General features: G+C 39.5%; 2 protein-coding genes and 1 long non-coding RNA gene across 3 annotated transcripts; 2 read left to right on the top strand and 1 right to left on the bottom strand.

The window, feature by feature from the left end:
• Positions 1-6703: 6703 nt before the first annotated feature.
• Positions 6704-9547, bottom strand: LOC145957577 (uncharacterized). Its single transcript, XM_083073972.1, has 7 exons — positions 9086-9547; positions 8477-8613; positions 8352-8402; positions 8154-8273; positions 8002-8079; positions 7737-7920; positions 6704-7660 (listed from the first exon to the last, which is right to left on the bottom strand). Exons 1-7 carry the CDS (start codon positions 9435-9437, stop codon positions 6810-6812), a joined length of 1773 nt encoding a protein of 590 aa, XP_082930098.1. The 5' UTR covers positions 9438-9547; the 3' UTR covers positions 6704-6809.
• Positions 9548-13781: 4234 nt separating this feature from the next.
• On the top strand, positions 13782-18408 carry LOC145957015 (uncharacterized). Its single transcript, XR_014433453.1, has 2 exons — positions 13782-14273; positions 18131-18408. It is a non-coding gene; the product is annotated as an uncharacterized LOC145957015 (long non-coding RNA).
• LOC145957014 (uncharacterized) lies at positions 14280-15805 on the top strand. The gene is made up of 2 exons (XM_083073253.1): positions 14280-15050; positions 15365-15805. Exons 1-2 carry the CDS (start codon positions 14426-14428, stop codon positions 15397-15399), a joined length of 660 nt encoding a protein of 219 aa, XP_082929379.1. The 5' UTR covers positions 14280-14425; the 3' UTR covers positions 15400-15805.
• Positions 18409-18646: the final 238 nt, after the last annotated feature.

Here is an 18646-nt window from a genome sequence, read left to right as displayed (position 1 = left end):
TGGGGTATGCCAACTAATTGGCGAAATACCCAGCCTGCGTATGTCGAAATGTCAATGCCTTTTATAGGGCCAAATTCACAAATGAATATATCCCCACAGGGATATAATCCTGGGCCAAGTGGGCTGGGTTTTGTTATGCAAGACCCGTATCAACATGTAGGAACAAGTCAGGAGGGTTCACTAATTCGACAAGGTAGTTACATGCCCACGGGTATTAGTAATCAAGCAATGATGGCCTTTCGACAACAAATGGACCATAGTAATCATGACATGGTCAATTTGTTGTCTACTCAGATGCACAACATCATGACACCCCTTTACGAGCTAATAAACAAAATAGGAGATAAGTTGGGTAATGGGACTCCTTCGAGAGCAATGAGTGTGAATCTGAACGATACAGAAAACCCTGGGGGGCATGGAAATTTGCAAAACATAGTTCGACCTAACAGGAACCCTAATGATAATTTAGATCAAATGGTAGAAAGGATATTGAATAGACATGGATTCGATGTAGGTCGAAATGAATGCCCATACTTTGTGTCAGCCTTTCCAGATTATATTACACAAGTAGAATTACCCCGTGGAATGAAAGTCCCAAAATTCTCGAAATTTGCAGGAGAATTAACTGAGTCAACAGTTGAACACATAGCTAGGTATGGGGTCGAATGTGGGGATTTGGCTAATAATGAATACTTGAAAATGAAATATTTCCCAAGTTCGTTGACTAAACATGCTTTTACCTGGTTTACTACCCTGCCTCCTAATTCGATACATACTTGGGTACAGCTAGAGGGTAGCTTTCATGAGCATTTCTTTCGAGAGGAAACAAAGGTTAGTATAGTCGATCTAATGAATATCAAAAGGCAAAGTAATGAAACATTAGATGACTATTTAAATAGGTTTAGGCAATTAAAATCTCGATGCTATACTAATATTCCAGAACATGAATTGGTTAGAATCGCCGCCACAGGTTTAGACTTCTCAATACGCAAAAAATTAGTAAATGAACAATTGAGGGACATGGCTCAACTTGCTGAGAAAGTGAGGAGGATTGAACAAATTAAATTAGAAAAGGAAAAGTTGATGAAATTCGACAAGTTCGTTCGAAAAGAAAAGGTAGCGTATTTAGAAAGTTCTGAGTTAAATGAGGATTCTAATTATGAAGTTGTGAGTGAAGATTTCGAGATTAATTTGGCAGAATTGCGCCCTGGACCTACGTACCAATGTCAAATGCTAAAACCAGGAGGTAATATAGAAGGGAATTCGACTAAAAAATATAGTTTTGACGTTAGTAAGGCAGAAAAGATATTCGATACTTTGTTAAAAGATAAACAGATTATACTCCCAGAGAATCATAAAATTCCACCTTTCGAGCAAAGAAAAGGAAAGAAATTCTGCAAATATCATAATATGTATGGACATTGGACTAACAGTTGTGTGTGTTTCAGGGATTTCATCGAGAAGGCGATTACTGATGGTCGCCAGGCTTTTGAAGAGAAGGAAATGAAAGTAGATGTTGACCCATTTGCTGCCCATACTGGCTATGTTGAACCAGTTTCGATGTCCATCAACATGGTGGAAGTCGCTGCTGAGGACGATGCTAGCATTGAGCCCATTTCTGATGAGAAGCTCGAAGAGTTAATGGAGGATTTTGCTAAAGAGCAAGAACCCATATACCCAAAGGAAGGAGATAGTCTGGTGGAGTTTTTATCGAAGAAAAAAGAAGCTGATAAAGAGGTCATGTTGTGTCCTCGATGCAGTGCTGTCTTCGACAGAGCAGCGGCTAAGGCTTTCGAGGAGTCTGAAATAATGAAGAATTACAAAGCTGAGAAGCTGCGTGAAAAAATGAAGCCCAATGCTAGGTTGAATGCTGGTCTGACTATGAGGCAAGTTCATATGCCTCAATATAATGCCCCGGTTGGGAAGATGGAGATGTATAACTCGTCTAGGTTCGGCAATACTTTTGTGCCGAACGCGAATGTGCCTGTCGGGAAATGGAACGCACCACCTAGGTCTATGATGGGTCGAGGTAAACAAGTAATGACTAGCATGGGAAACCCGGGACAAAGAAATGCAGGAAAATTTTCGAACTTGACTACAGGGAATGTTGGAATTCCAGCTGGGGGATATGGACGTGGATTTCGACAGCCATTTAACAACTTAACCAAAACCCAATGGAGGAGGCAGCAAAGGATGCGTAAAGCAACCTTTGAAGGTATGGGAGGAAATCGTTTTTCGATCCCAGTTCCTCAAAAAGGGGAATCTTCTGGCAAGTTCATCGAAGACGATGAAGACATGATAACAAACTGCTTCGAGAGCGGTTTCGAGGATTCTTTGGAAGATATTTGCGGGGTAGTTTCCATTTTACCTTCGGAGTATGCTGGTGCTATTGAATCCGTGAATGAACAAGAGGATATCATCAGGGAAGACGTTTTCGAGGACCCCAATTATGAGTCCAAAATCATATGGGTCAATCAAATCTCGAGGGTTATCCCTAAGTTCAACTCTGCTGTCTTCGACTCTCCCACAGAGGAAATGAAAGGACATCTCAAACCCCTATTGTTAACACTGATGATTGAGGGGCAAGAGGTAAACAAGGTCTTGGTCGATGGAGGCGCAGCTGTGAATATTTTGCCTAAGACAATGCTGAAAAGGTTTGGGAAATCCTTGGATGATCTGAAACCCCATAACATCATGATCTCCGACTATGCAGGCAAGTCTTCACATCCTGAAGGTATGATTCTGCTCGATGTACAGATCGGAAGTGTGAAGAGGACTACCATGTTTATAGTAACACCTTCCAAAGCAAACTTCAACGTGTTGCTAGGTCGGGAGTGGATTCATGGTGTAGGTGCTGTTCCTTCGACCGTACACCAGAAGGTTTTCTTCTGGAACGATGATGAAGGTTTAGAGGTTCTCGAAGCTGATCAGAAGACTTATGAAGTTGGCATGTATTTTGCTGATCAACAACTGACAGCATTTGCCAAGACCAAACCTTTTGACGCTTACAACTCTGGGGTGATGGATGAAGAGGAAGGTGTCAAGAAAACCTTTTGTTGGGATGTAAAGAGAGGATTCGTTATTCGAGCCGAAAAGAATTCGGCTCCATTGGATGCATGAAGGACGAAGATCCTTATTCGAGCTTTTTAGCTCGAATATCGGCCTACGTGGCCGATCAAACGGCCAATTTGGCCGACAAAGATCAATTTGACAATGAGGTTAGCACGGCCATGTTGGCCGAAGAAAAACAAAAAAAAAAGAGAAGAGATGGATTTCGAATCAATAAAGGAAAAAGAAAAACAACAAAAAGAAAAGGAGTTCGAAATCGGGAAAAAGAGGGAAGAAAAGCAAAAAACAGAAAATCAGAGGGACGAAGGAGTCTCAGATAAAAATGAAAAGCAAAAAGAAAAAGCAGAGCTAGAACTCAAACTGGACTGCATTTTTGATGATTCACCTTTGGGTTTCGAGAGTGCCGCTAATGAAGAGCATAAGTTAGAATCCCAAGATCCGCTCGAAGAGGTTAATCTGGGAACTATCGAAAATAAGCGGATCACTTACATTAGCAAGTTCTTGCAAGGGGAGCTGAAAGGAGAGATAGTTCAAGTCTTGCATGAATACAAAGATTGTTTCGCATGGGATTATGATGAAATGCCAGGTCTGGATCGAGAATTGGTAGAACATAGGCTACCAATGATCCCAGGAAGGAAGCCCATGAAACAAAGTCCTCGAAGATTTGCTCCTGAAGTGATCAAGAAAATCAAAGGGGAAATTGAGAGATTGCTGAAAGCAAAGTTCATCAGAACTTCGAGATATCCTGACTGGATCTCGAATATAGTGCCAGTTATAAAGAAAAATGGAAAACTCAGAGTTTGCATTGACTTTCGAGATCTCAACATGGCAACTCCCAAGGATGAGTACCCTATGCCCATTGCTGAAAATATGATAGATGTCGCTGCAGGTAACGAGATTATGAGTTTGTTAGATGGTTATTCTGGATATAATCAAATTTATATTGCAGCGAATGACGTGTCGAAAACTGCCTTTCGATGCCCAGGTGCCTTAGGCGTCTACGAATGGGTGATGATGCCATTTGGTCTTAAAAACGCTGGTGCGACTTATCAAAGAGCGATGAATTTAATCTTTCATGATTTGATTGGTAAGTTCGTGCAAGTTTATATTGATGACATAATTGTTGGCTCAAAACAAAAGAAAGACCATTTATATCATTTGAAACTAGCCTTCGAGAGAATGAGGAAATATGGTTTGAAAATGAATCCACTGAAATGTGCTTTTGGTGTCATAGCAGGCGAATTTCTGGGATTTATTATACACCAGAGGGGGATCGAGGTAGACAAGAACAAAACCAAGGCTATCATGGAGACCAAGCCTCCATCGAACAAGAAAGAGCTTCAATCTCTCTTAGGTAAAGTAAATTTTTTGAGGAGATTTATTTCGAATTTGTCTGGTAAAACTAAAGTATTCTCTCCTTTGTTGCGTTTAAAAAAGGAGCAAGAATTTCGATGGGATGAAGAGCACCAGAGAGCATTCGAAGAAATTAAAGCTTACCTGGCTCATCCTCCAGTGCTTGCACCAATCTCTGAAGGGAAGCAACTGAAGTTGTACATTTCAGCTAATGATTCGACTATTGCGGGCATGCTGGCGCAAGATGATGAAAATGGCATCGAAAGAGTCATTTACTATTTAAGTCGAATGTTAGTAGGAGCAGAACTTAGATACACCCCTTTAGAGAAATTATGTTTAAGTCTTTATGTTGCGTGTACCAAGTTGAAGTACTATATTAGGACTCGTAATAATGTAATACTTTGTCAAAGTAATGTGATAAAATATATGTTGTGTAAACCTGTGTTACATTCTCGAGTCGGCAAATGGGCACTTGCCTTAACCGAATACCCATTAACTTTCGAGCCGCTAAAAGCAACTAAAGGACAAATAATTGCAGATTTTCTTGCAGAACATTCGAATGGAACTGAAGAAGTTAATTACATAACCACCAAGCCTTGGCAATTATATTTCGATGGCTCGAAACACGAGTTAGGCGCCGGAATAGGTCTTTTAATCATCTCTCCCAAAGGGGTCCCGACGAAGTTATCAGTCAAAACAAATACAGGATGCTCGAATAATGAAACTGAATACCAAGCATTGATTACTGGACTTGAGATTCTTGAAGAATTAGGCGCTAAAAATGTGGTAATTCGAGGAGATTCACAACTGGTCATCAAACAATTAACTCGAGAGTATAAGTGTTTAAATGAAAAATTAATTGAATTCAAAACTCGAGCTACACGATTACTTGACACGTTTGATGAAGTAGAGTTACAACACATTCCCCGGGACTCAAATCATATTGCAAATAAATTGGCCCAAATAGCCTCTGGATATAAAATCAGTAAAGAGTATCTTGAATATCTGATTCATACTGAGAGTGAAGTGTTAGACTATCGAGCAATTCTAAATATAAGTTCAGCAGGTCAACAAGATTGGAGGAGCGAATTGATCGAATACTTGAGAAATCCTAACATACAGGTCGAAAGGAAGATTAAACTCCAAGCTCTTAATTATCTCTTACTAAATGATGAATTGTACAAAAGAGGCTTCGACGGAGTTTTGTTCAAATGTTTGGGAGACCATGAAGGTTATATAGCAATGGAAGAAATTCATGAAGGCATTTGTGGAGCACATCAAGCTGGAAAGAAGATGAAATGGGTTTTGTCAAGGAAAGGCTTATATTGGCCTACTATGATTAAAGATTGTATCGAATTCGCAAAAAGTTGTGTGGAGTGTCAAAAGCATGGACCAATACAAAAGGTACCGGCAAGTGAGTTGCATTCGATCATCAAACCTTGGCCATTTCGGGGTTGGGCAATGGATTTAATCGGACAAATACACCCACCTTCCTCGAAGAACCACAGGTATATACTAGTTGCCATAGACTATTTTACAAAATGGGTTGAAGCTATTCCTTTAAAAGAAGTCGAGCAAAAAGATATAATTGATTTTATCGAAGACCATATTATTACAAGGTTTGGAATTCCTCAAACAATCACTACTGATCAGGGTACGGTTTTCACGGGTCGAAACATTGCTCGATATGCAGAATCAAGAGGAATTAAGTTGGTAACTTCAACACCATATTATGCCCAAGCTAATGGTCAAGTTGAGGCTGCTAATAAAGTGGTAATTGGTTTAATCAAAAAACACATATCAAATAAACCTCGAAATTGGCATGAAACTCTCGTCCAAATACTATGGGCATATAGGAACTCACCTCGAGATGCCACGAAAACAACCCCATATAAATTAGTATATGGCCATGAGGCTATTCTTCCTATCGATATTAATTTACAATCAATTCATATACAAAAACAAAATGAATTACCCGTGGAGGATTATTGGAACTTGATGTATGATGAGTTGATCTCTTTAGAGGAAGAAAGATTAATTGCGTTACAGAATATTGTTCGACAGAAAGAAAGAGTCGAGAAAACTTATAATAAGAGAGTGAATATGCAACGTTTTCGAGTCGGAGAATTGGTATTAAAAGTTATACTTCCCATGGATCAAAAATCTCGATGTTTGGGGAAGTGGTCATATAATTGGGAAGGCCCATTTCTAGTCGAGCAAGTATATTCAAAGAACGCATATGTAATTAAGGAGATAAATAATTCAAGTGCAAGCAAAGTCATAAATGGGAAATATTTAAAACATTTCCATAAAAGAGCAGAAGAATAATTGTTCAATACAAGGCAAATATAAACTAAAAGGTTGGAAAAATAGATAAGAAGAATGAATTATTGCAAAAATTGCTTCTTGAAATCCTCGAAAGCTTTGTAAGCCTCGTCCAGATTCTTTTTGCGAGACGCACATTGAGCTTCTAAATGCCTCTTCTGCTCCAAAGTCTTTGCTAATCGAGAAGAAATGGCTTTGCCCTCTTCCTTAAGCCCTGTTTGATGTTGCTTGATCTCTTGACTCTTAATTTTCACTCCATCCTTCTTCGAGCGAGTTTTGTCAAGCTCGTGGTTTAAGGCTTCGATAGTACGTTCGATATCAGCCTCCTCCTTCTGCAATGCTTGTAAAGCAGAAATCATTTCTTCCGTTGATTTCTTGATAGAAACCAACTCGTCTCGGAGTTTCTCGAGCTTAGCACGGTCTCCTTCAGTTTCGACCTCAATTTGAGTCACTTCTTGATATGCAGTAGACCACTGAGTTCGAAGTTCCCAGGCGCGGCTAAAGGGCTTGATAAATGCTTGAAGCTCTAAAGAAATATCAGAAGGAAGGTCCGAATAACTGAGCAACTCATCAATCATTTGTTGCACTTCCGTTTTGAATTCAGGAATAAGGAAGGCTTGATCGAGATCTTTAACGTATGCCTTCGAGCGAAAAGAGTCGAGTAGGGGTTGGTAAGAAGGTGTGTCAGAAGCTGGCTCAACAACCTTCAATTTGTCTTTCTCTGACCCAGAGGGACCACTCGTCCAGTTGTCCAACACTTCGAAGATATTATTGATATCTTCGTCCTCGTCATTAAAGAAACTCATCAAATCCAAATCTGGAGAGGGAATCAAGGAGAGACCTTGGACAGAAGAAGTAGCACCGCCCTGGGTTGAAGGAGAAGTGGTAAAAGGTCTAGGGGACTCAGTTGAACCTGCACAAAAGTAAATACATAAGAAACTTCCATTAACAAGGTATCATATCGAAGATTAAAGTCGAAAGAAATATACCCTGGTTCGGATCCAAGGGAGGTTGTAGTTCGAAAGAAGGTTCACCTTGAGCGGAGTCTTGCCGCGTCTCCATATTAATCAATGGTTCGGGTTGGGGAATCTTACCCTCTTCGACAGGAGGGGGAACTTCTATCGAAGCCATGGCAGAGGCAAGCGCCGCAACATCCATTTGAGGAGTAGACAACTGAGGAAATGAAGAAGTCAGGCTAAACATCAAGAGGAAATTTGAGTCACAAGGTATAACAAGATGAACATGTTGGGTTACCTCAGTGGCAAAGGGTACGCTTTTCTGCACCTCTTGAGACACCCCTTGAGAAGAATCCAGTGGGATAATCGCAATATCCTATTAATAGGATTTTAGAACGGTTAAAGGCATAAGAGAAATATAAAGGAGGAAAGACGTCGAAATTGAGATACCTTAGGAACGGACTTCATGGCGTCTTTAAGCAACTTCTCGCCAGAGGATTGTTGAGGTTTTTTGGGAAGAGGCAAGACCATCTTACCTTTCCCCTTGTCTTGCTTTTTTGTGGTCGAGACCTGAATTGGAAAATAATTGATTAGGTATGAAAAAACGAGCAAGAAAATAATCTTAATATTTGAGTTAAGATACTTAACAGTTTTGGTACTGTCTGAACCTATTCTTTGTTTCTTCGAGTTTCCAATACTCTGTAGAGTAGAATTTCGAGAAGGTAAGATAAAATATTAGATTCGAGAAAAACTGCAATCCAAATAAGGTATACCTTAGAACGTAAAGAAACCTTGTCAGCAGCAGTCTTTCTCTTTCGACCCTTTTTAGATGTCTCCTTATCCTCGTCATCGTCACTCTCCCAATCAGGAGTTGGATCAACATGTCGAGGAACACGCTGAGGGATGGCAGCTACAAGTTTCGAGCAAAGAAGTGAGAAAAGTTTAAGGTATACGCGAAGAAGAAGGAGGTGAAAAATATTTACTAGGAGGAGGGTTAATGTTATTGACCCAACATAATGGCCACCATTTGTTTCGAGGAAAATCGTACACGGAACATCTCGCGTAGGTAACTTTATTCTTTACAGGAACTTCTTTGCGCTCAAGGTAAAACGGGTCGAGTGTTTTCACCCAAGGAGGATGAGATACATGTTTAACTAGACCAAAAAGGGCATTTGGAAGAGGAGGTATATGCTTTGGACAAAATTTTTCGAAATCAGTTTTACCTTGAGGATTTATTACCTTTTTTGAGCGAATGTTCCGTTGTACCATTTTCAATAATGAGACAGAAGCGTCAAAAATGGTTCGGTGCGCATTGTCAGGTCGATAACAAACCTTAAAAAATTGTTCGAATTGATAAATGATAAGTTGATTCTTGAAAGTACCTGGTTGTTTAGGCCCCTGCGAACAAGAAAGAAGAGAACTAATCAGCTTTTTCAGAAAGCCATCAAAATCGGTGAGTTTATCTACAATATAGTAACACCACCATCGAAGGTAGCATTTTGAGACTAAGAAGGAAGGAGAAAAGGTGGTCGGTGTAAGCCTAAGTTCTTTATCAGGGCGAAGGATGAAGTTAAGGACTTCTTCATAATTCCCTTTTTCGACACAAATATCCGCATCAATGCCTTCTTTACGTCGAAGGGGAAGAGGTTTCATTTGGCAAAGCCCAAACTGTCGAGCAAAAAGTTGGGGCTGATAAGGATAAAGTCTGACATCTTTTTGCCTCATACCCGACATGATCACATCCCAAGACAAGAATCCAAACCACAGGTCAGTTGAAGCTGGACTTATGCTACCAACTTGGTTATTTTGGCGCAACCATGTAGGACCTATCAAATTCGGTCGAATGAAAGAGGCTAAATCTTCAGTGAAGTCAGTAAAGCTAAGGATGGCTCTAATATATTTCTCGAAATTGTCTACCAGACGCTTTCGAGGGGTAAGGGTTGTTAAACGAGCTCCTTCGAGTTCACATATGGGAATGGGTTTTGAGGGCAAATGAAGTTTCTTCTCCAATAGCGCGTTGAGCCAAAGTTGAAGTAGCCATAACGGGCCAGAGAGATTTCGAGGCCCAGATTCTCGAGCAAGACTTTCAGAAGCTTCGTCAAGACAAGTATAAAGAGAGGCCAGAAGTAATTTGCTTAAGCAGATTTTCCTTTGCAAATGAAGGGCTTGAGCTAAATTGTAATAATATTTTGGGACTTGAAGCGAAGGGGTGCAAAAGACACAGGCTGACAACCAGTACATAAGAAAGGCAATATGCTCTGAAGGTGAGACAGGCGTGTCAGGTTGTCCCATATGCGCGTTAATAAAGGCCAAATAGGTCTTCTTATCCCAAGAAATTGAAGTATACTTGATCGAAATTTCCTCTTCAAAGGCGTCAGGATAAAACCTGTCTCCAATAGGCTTTAACCCTGTTATAGCAGCAACATCAAGTAACGTCGGGCAAATGAAGCCACAAGGAAACTCGAAAGCCCGAGTCTCTCTATTCCAGAAGAAGATAGCAGAAAGGAGCATTTGAGGGTCGAAAAGGTGGAGGTCGAACTTAGCTAGTTGGATAAATTCAAAAATACCTGTTTCTTTCCATTCTGAGGACATAGAAGCCTCTACACGAGCTAACCAAGAGAGGTGCCTTTCTTTAACGGGGGGAAACGCTCTAAAAATTTTGGTAGTATCCCCAAAAAGGTTTAGGTCTATTTCTGGGGAATAAATGAAAGGTAGGGTGGTGGAGTCCTCAGGCAAAAGGGTATTACCATATCTCTTGGTATTTTGACCAGCAAAAGGACCAAGGAAAGCATGAACAGAACCATCTGCTAGAGAAAAAGGAAGAAGTACCTGAGATTGGTATATTTTCAAACTAGCCTCCTCCATGCCTGGAATTGGAATGAAAGTGTCATCACCTTCTTTGACCTTTTGAACCTGAGCACCAGTCAGTAGCAGAGGAGTGTCCTGGATAGTAGTTGCGGTGGCCATAGTGGTTACCGGAGTGGTGGGCATAGCAGCAGAAGTAGTAGCAATCAAAATAGGGGAAGAAGTGGTGGCAGTAGGAGACATTGAAGAAGCTATGGCAGCGGAAGTGGACGCAGCAGAAGAAGCCATAACAAACAAAAGCAAGAACAGAGAGAACGGTCTGAGAAGAAGATCAAGAACCAGAGCAAAAAAGAAACAGTGAGCAAGAAAACTTGGGCACGAAGGAAGAGAATGGTGAAAACAATTTAACCCTAGGGTGAAAAAGGGGTTTTAAACGAGGTAAATGGGCCTAGGTTGAAACGGGTTAGGTTAGGCAAGATTATTTGAAATATTAAATTGAATTTCCAAAACAACCGCCAAAACGTTTCATATCAGAAGGCAAATTTATGGAAAAATAGAAGTATGCGCCGTCAGAGCTATCAATGTCACATCCAAATGGTCAGTACCTTACAAGAATAGGTTTTCATCGAAAGAAAGATTAAGTTAACGTCAAGAAAAGTGAACATCAAGAAACAAATCGAGGAAGTATCGAAGAACAACCTTGATAGGAATTTAGTTTTCTCCTAAGATGCTCATCGAAACCAAATTCCTAGGGGGGCATTTGTTAGGCATACTCGAAAATCATGTGACTCGAAAAGATTGATAGCGCTGCCTGAGAAGTAAAATCAACATATGATGAAATTATGGGACTCGAAAAAACAAGTGTTGCTCGAAAATAGTTGAAAAGTTGAGACTGTCAGAACATGGAGGTTAAGCCAAAACGGTTACTAAAAAATCAATCGAGAAAACAAGGAACGTGGGAAGAGCGGTTAAAGGAAGTTGAGTCAAGACCACGTAGCAAAGATAGTGGATAGCGGTTGAGTCAAAAGCGTACATGTACAGAATCAACCGCCCTTGATTGCTCTATAAATACAAGGAGTACGGACCTTTACTGAGGTCGAAAAACTCATACTAGAATTGGACTTTGAAGCACTCTCTGCCTACACACACATATGGCTTTCGTGCACAAGATCGTTTTTGGGTATGACTGACTCTCGGCCACTTTTTTTCTCTTTTTAGGAGTAGAAGTAGAATAGTCTTCTTGTTCGTTGTTTAATTACGTAGTGTATTCATGTACTTGGATCAATATGTTCGCATGTGTAACGTAATTTGATCATTGTACGAAATGAACTATGATTTGCATTGCTAACATATATATTGTTCACTCTATTCATATTATTCTTTGCTTGCATGAGCATTGCTTGTTAGTAGTAATAGAAGAACATTTCGAAACAAGTAGTTGCTAAGACTTTTTCATCCTACTCTTCATTCTCGGTAACACGATAACACACAGTAAGGCACCTAAATTGAAATACGTTCGTATGCTAGTCTAAATAAAAAGAACCCAGGATTTGATAGTTAATTCCACCGTAAACAACAGTCAAACGAAATCTTAACTCATAAGACTCGAATTGCACATACACTCAAAGCTCTCTTGTGTAAATATTGACGCGAGCGCGAAAAAATTTGAAATTTGTAGATATTTTACATAAGACCTTGTAGGGGCCGACGTAAATTGGAAAATCTACGTCGGACACAAGCTATATCCGACGTAGATTTTCTTTTTTACGTCGGCCCCTATGAGGTCTAACGTAAAAAACTTGATTATAATTACAAAAATACTACTACGTTTTTCTAACGTCAAATTTTTCTTTGTCCGACGAAAATACAATGACGTAAATTACCCTTTTTCTACTAGTGATCAAAAGAAATTTATCTTTCTCGCGTTCTCTTTTATTTTTCTCTTATCAAATAACCTCAATTTTCATTTTATTTTCTCCCTACTAATATTTTTTTTTTGTCTATTTATTTCTTCCTCACCAAACAAAATATAAATGTGTAATATGTAAATCCGAACTTGCATCTAAACATGTAATTAGGCATTTAGCGCGGCAAAAGTGCTGGGAGCAATATCTCATATCGTTGAGAAAGCTTTTGGTTTCCTGCGAACCCGCACGCAATTGCAGCATGTCGAATGCTATATTCACACTTCCTTTTAATTCAATTTTTGCAAATTTTCCGTTTTTATTTCTCATTTTGTTTGATTGGTTGAATTTCATGTTTTTATTATTGAAAAAAATATTTTAATCTCTTGTTTTTTAAAATACAACATTAATTTTTTGTCTAATTAAAAAAACACAAACTTCTAATGAAAAAAATGATACGTTCTTGTCCCGTACATGACACTTTTATTATAATTTTCAATGCAGCTTACCAAAAAAAATACTACTTAAACTAAATTAATTTTTTAAACTAAAGGAGATAAATGCATTTTTTTATGATGAAATATCAACTTAAACTAATTAAAATAATAATAATAATAAAAAGTCATTTATTCTTCAAGTTTTTATTCTAATATATACAACCAAAAATTTTCGTTCCGGTATAAAGACTATTTCCAGAAAAATCTAATTGTTGTCCAAGTGAACACTCAAAGAGAATCATATTTTGCCTCATATCTTTGTATTTATCTCAACAGTAACAAATTAATTATCTTGTATTCTGTTATGATTAGATAATATTCTGTTTCAATTACTGCATTCCGTTATTTTCTTATTCGGTTATATCTACTGCATTCTGGTATTCCCTTTGCTGTATATAAATCGGTACCCATCCATTAATAAAGTGTGCCATTAATTGGTCATTTGCTATTCATACTTTTCCTTTTTCTATGAATCTGTTTACTTTTGTTATGGTATCAAAGCCATTTAGATCCACTTTATAAATGGGTCACCCACCATTCATTGATACATGCACCATGGGCATGAGGAGGTGTATTTCAAGTCCCGTCAATTAGAAAAGGGCCACCTACCATTCATTGCTACATGCACCATGGACATGAGGGGGTGTATTCAAGTCCCGCCAATCCTAGATCATTAAAAAGGGCCACCTACCATTTATCCACGTACCAAGCCCAATAGTGCTGGACGTGAGGGGGGTGTATTGGGAAAAACCCAAGTCCCACATCGACTAGAGATTAGGCAATTAAATAGTATATAAGTGGAGAGCAACCCTCACCTTACAAGGCGGTTTTGTAGGGTTGAGTTAGGCTTCAATCCACTATTCTAACATGGTATCAGAGCACTTCGTATGAAGAGTTCTGCTGCGCACTTAATCTTCCTTCTCCATCTTTCAATTATTACTTTCATTCTTTCCTATCAACAATGAGTGGGGTGAGTGAACAAACACCTAGCATGGACAGTTTCTTATACCTCCATCCGAGCGAGAATCCAGCAATTGCTCTTGTCTCCCCAGTTTTAGATTCCAGTAACTATCATTCATGGAGCAGATCCATGATGACTGCCTTGAGTGCTAAGAATAAGGTAGAGTTTGTGGATGGAAGTGCCCCTGAACCACCCAAGACAGATCAGATGCATGGTGCATGGCGTCGCTGCAATAATATGGTCGTCTCTTGGATTGTTCATTCAGTGTCCATTTCAATTCGGCAAAGTGTCTTATGGATGGATAATGCAGAAGAAATTTGGCGTGATTTGAAATCCCGATACTCGCAAGGAGATCTCCTTCGGATCTCAGATCTTCAGCAAGAAGCATCATCAATGAAGCAAGGTGATCTCTCTGTCACTGAATTCTTTACAAAATTACGCATTATATGGGATGAAATAGAAAATTTCAGGCCCGACCCTGTCTGTTCCTGCACTGTGAAATGTTCTTGTTCTGTTTTCGTCACCATTGCACAACGCAAACTCGAAGATCGAGCCATGCAGTTCCTACGTGGCTTAAACGAGCAATATAGCAATGTTCGATCACACGTCTTGCTTATGGACCCCATGCCTGCAATCTCGAAAATATTTTCTTATGTTGCACAGCAAGAACGACAACTATTAGGTAACAATTTCATAACAAATATTAATGTTGAATCTAAAGAAAGTTCGATCAATGCTATAAATTCCACCTCCTCAATTTGTAACTTTTGTGGACGATCCGGACACACGGAGAGTGTTTGCTATAGAAAACACGGGTTTCCTCCCAATTATGATGGGAAGAACAAAGGAAACAATACCAAAAATGGAAAAACATGTACTCATTGTGGAAGGAATGGCCACACTATTGATATGTGTTATAAGAAACATGGATTTCCCCCTGGACACAAATTCTTTAATACAAAGAACACCACGAACAGCATAGTGACAGTTGGTAGCAAAGCCATTGATGACCAAACGCAGCACCATGAGTCTCAAGAGGTTCGTTTGACACCCCAGCAGTATAAAGCATTGCTCGCTTTAATCCAACAATCATCTCCTGAGAATTCAGCATCTATCCCATCTCATGTCAACCAAATTGCCTCTGTTTCTTCATGTTCCACTCATCATACACCACCCTCAGGTATATCTTTGTCCTCTATCAACTGCACACCCACACCCACTTCTTGGATATTGGACTCTGGAGCGACTGATCACGTCTCCTCCTCACTAACTCATTTTCATTCTTACAATCAAATCGATCCTATTTCGGTCAAATTACCAAACGGTCATCATGTTCATGCCACTCATTCAGGCATCATATATCTATCAGCTTCCATAATTTTATCTAATGTTCTTTATATACCTTCATTCACTTTCAATCTCATTTCTATATCTAAACTTGCTTCCACCACTAACTGTAAACTCATTTTCTCTTCCACTTCATGTATATTGCAGGATACGAACACTCAAGCGAGGATTGGTACAGTTGAAGTGAGAGACAGGCTTTACCTTCTTACACCCAACCACATCACAACACATGCCATACACTCTACTATTGTTCACCCAAAATGTAACATAATTCCTATAGATCTTTGGCATTTTCGCATGGGTCACCTATCTACTGAACGATTACAACTCATGCAGTCTTGTTATCCTTTTTTACGAAGTAATAAAAATTTTACATGCAATACATGTCATTATGCAAAACATAAGAAGTTATCTTTTCCTGCTAGCAAGTCACATGCATCTAACTGCTTTGATATTTTGCATATGGATATATGGGGCCCGTGCTCGAAACTTTCCATGCATGGCCATCGTTATTTCCTCACCATCGTGGATGATCATTCCCGTTTTACGTGGGTGTATCTCATGCATACAAAAACTGAAACTCGTAAAAACATTACAGATTTCATTGCATACATTGAAACACAATTTAACAACAAGATTAAAATCATACGAACTGATAATGGGTCTGAATTTGCCATGCATGATTTCTTTGCCTCAAAGGGAATAATTCATCAAACAACTTGTGTTGAAACTCCCAAACAAAATGGGATTGTTGAACGTAAACATCAACACCTTTTAAATGTCACACGAGCTCTTTTATTTCACGCTAATCTTCCACAAAGTTTTTGGTGTTTTGCTTTACTTCACGCTGCATACTTAATTAATTGCATCCCAACTCCTTTTTTACAAAACATATCACCTTATGAAAAACTTTATGGCAGCCCATGTGACATCTCCAATCTTCGTATTTTTGGATGTTTATGTTACATTAGCACCCTCAAAACTCATAGACAGAAACTTGACCCAAGAGCTCATCCATGCATTTTCCTCGGCCTCAAACCACACACCAAAGGTTACCTTGTTTATGATCTTCATTCCCATAATATCACTGTATCACGAAATACCATCTTTTATGAAGACCATTTCCCGTACCCATTCACTGAAACACAAAACACAAATAATATTTCTCCCTCTCCTATACCATTCACATATGATAACACATACCTTGACCTCCCCTCTCCAGTTTCCCATAGCTCCTTACCAGTATCACCCTCTACTACTACCACTACTAGTTCTCCCCCTACCTTACGCCGTTCAACAAGAGTCAAACATCCCCCTACCTACCTCCAAGACTACCATAGTGCTCTCACTTCAACCAATGTTGCCACCTCGCCAAGCGTTCGGTATCCTCTCAACTCTGTCTTGTCTTATTCTCGTCTCTCTTCACCTTATCACCATTTCATCATGTCTATCTCTGCCACTACTGAACCCACTTCCTATACTGAGGCTTCACGTCATGATTGTTGGATTAAAGCAATGCAAGCCGAATTACATGCACTTCAAATGAATCATACTTGGACTCTCACTACCTTACAACCTCATAAAACTGCAATCGGGTGTCGCTGGGTGTATAAAATCAAATACAATGCTGATGGTTCCGTTGAGCGGCATAAAGCGCGTCTAGTCGCGAAAGGTTATACACAAATGGAGGGATTGGACTTTCTCGATACATTTTCACGTGTGGCTAAACTCACCACTGTTCGATTATTGCTAGCTCTAGCAGCTCTCAATAATTGGCATCTAAAACAACTAGACGTAAACAATGCTTTTCTTCACGGTGAGCTTCATGAGGAGGTGTATATGAAGCTTCCTCCGGGTCTCTCCACTGAGAATCCTAATCAAGTTTGTCGTCTTCAACGATCTTTGTATGGGCTCAAACAAGCCAGCAGACATTGGTTCAGTCGCCTGTCCTCTTTTCTTCTTTCTCATGACTACAAACAGTCTTCCGCTGATCATTCTCTCTTCCTACGCTTCAGTGGTAACACAACCACAGCTCTTCTTGTCTATGTTGATGATATTGTTTTAACAGGGAACAATCTTGACGAGATACGCCACATCACGAATCTCCTTGATCAAACTTTCAAAATAAAAGACCTTGGCAATTTGAAGTTCTTTCTTGGCATTGAAGTTGCTCGGTCCCGTAGCGGCATTCACCTCTGTCAACGAAAATACACATTAGATATGCTCTCTGAATCCGGTATGCTTGGTTCTCGTCCCACTTCAACTCCTATGGATTATTCTACTCGTCTACATGCCACCTCGGGTACCCCCTTATCTGCTTCATCTTCATCTTCCTATCGACGCTTAGTTGGACGCCTCATCTACCTAACAAATACGCGACCAGATATATCCCATGCTGTTCAACAATTAAGCCAGTACATGGCCAGCCCTACTACTGCTCACTCTCAAGCTGCATTTCGCGTTCTCCGTTACCTCAAGGGCACCCCAGGTTCTGGTGTCTTTCTTTCTGCCACTGGCAATCTTCAACTCAAAGCATTCAGCGATTCTGACTGGGCCGGATGTAGTGATTCTCGACGCTCAATCACGGGTTTTTCCATCTACCTTGGCGACTCTCTTATTTCTTGGCGCTCGAAGAAACAATCTACCGTCTCTCGCAGCTCCTCTGAAGCTGAGTATCGAGCTCTAGCTTCAACAACGTGTGAACTCCAGTGGCTCACTTATCTTCTTCAAGACATTCATGTGCCTTTTGTCCAGCCGGCTATTCTTTATTGTGATAACCAATCAGCGATACAAATAGCTTCTAATCAAGTTTTTCACGAAAGAACTAAGCATATTGAAATAGATTGTCATATTGTCCGTGAGAAAGTTAACAGTGGCCTACTAAAAATTTTGCCTATTTCCTCTTCCATGCAGCTCGCAGATATTTTTACTAAAGCTTTATCTCCATCCATCTTCCAAGGCTTTTGTTCCAAGCTAGGAATGATGAATATACATTCCCAGCTTGAGGGGGGCTCTCAACAGTAACAAATTAATTATCTTGTATTCTGTTATGATTAGATAATATTCTGTTTCAATTACTGCATTCCGTTATTTTCTTATTCGGTTATATCTACTGCATTCTGGTATTCCCTTTGCTGTATATAAATCGGTACCCATCCATTAATAAAGTGTGCCATTAATTGGTCATTTGCTATTCATACTTTTCCTTTTTCTATGAATCTGTTTACTTTTGTTAATTTATGTTGCGTTTATGGGTTCCAAGATTTTAGAGGAGTATCATGAAAATCTCAAGATAATGAGTTACATTTTGATATTCATTCTGAATATTGTAAGGATCCATCATGGTCATCACACTACGAGATAACACAAGTTACTAAGTAAACAACTAAAAATATTTAACTATAAATAACAAAATTTGTTACTATAAGG

This window comes from Cajanus cajan, chromosome 4 (assembly GCF_000230855.2).
Source record: "Cajanus cajan strain Asha chromosome 4, NIPB_CcT2T_4, whole genome shotgun sequence".
Taxonomy (NCBI): domain Eukaryota; kingdom Viridiplantae; phylum Streptophyta; class Magnoliopsida; order Fabales; family Fabaceae; genus Cajanus; species Cajanus cajan.
Note: the sequence above shows the minus strand (reverse complement) of the source record. Positions and strands in the feature narration are given on the sequence as shown.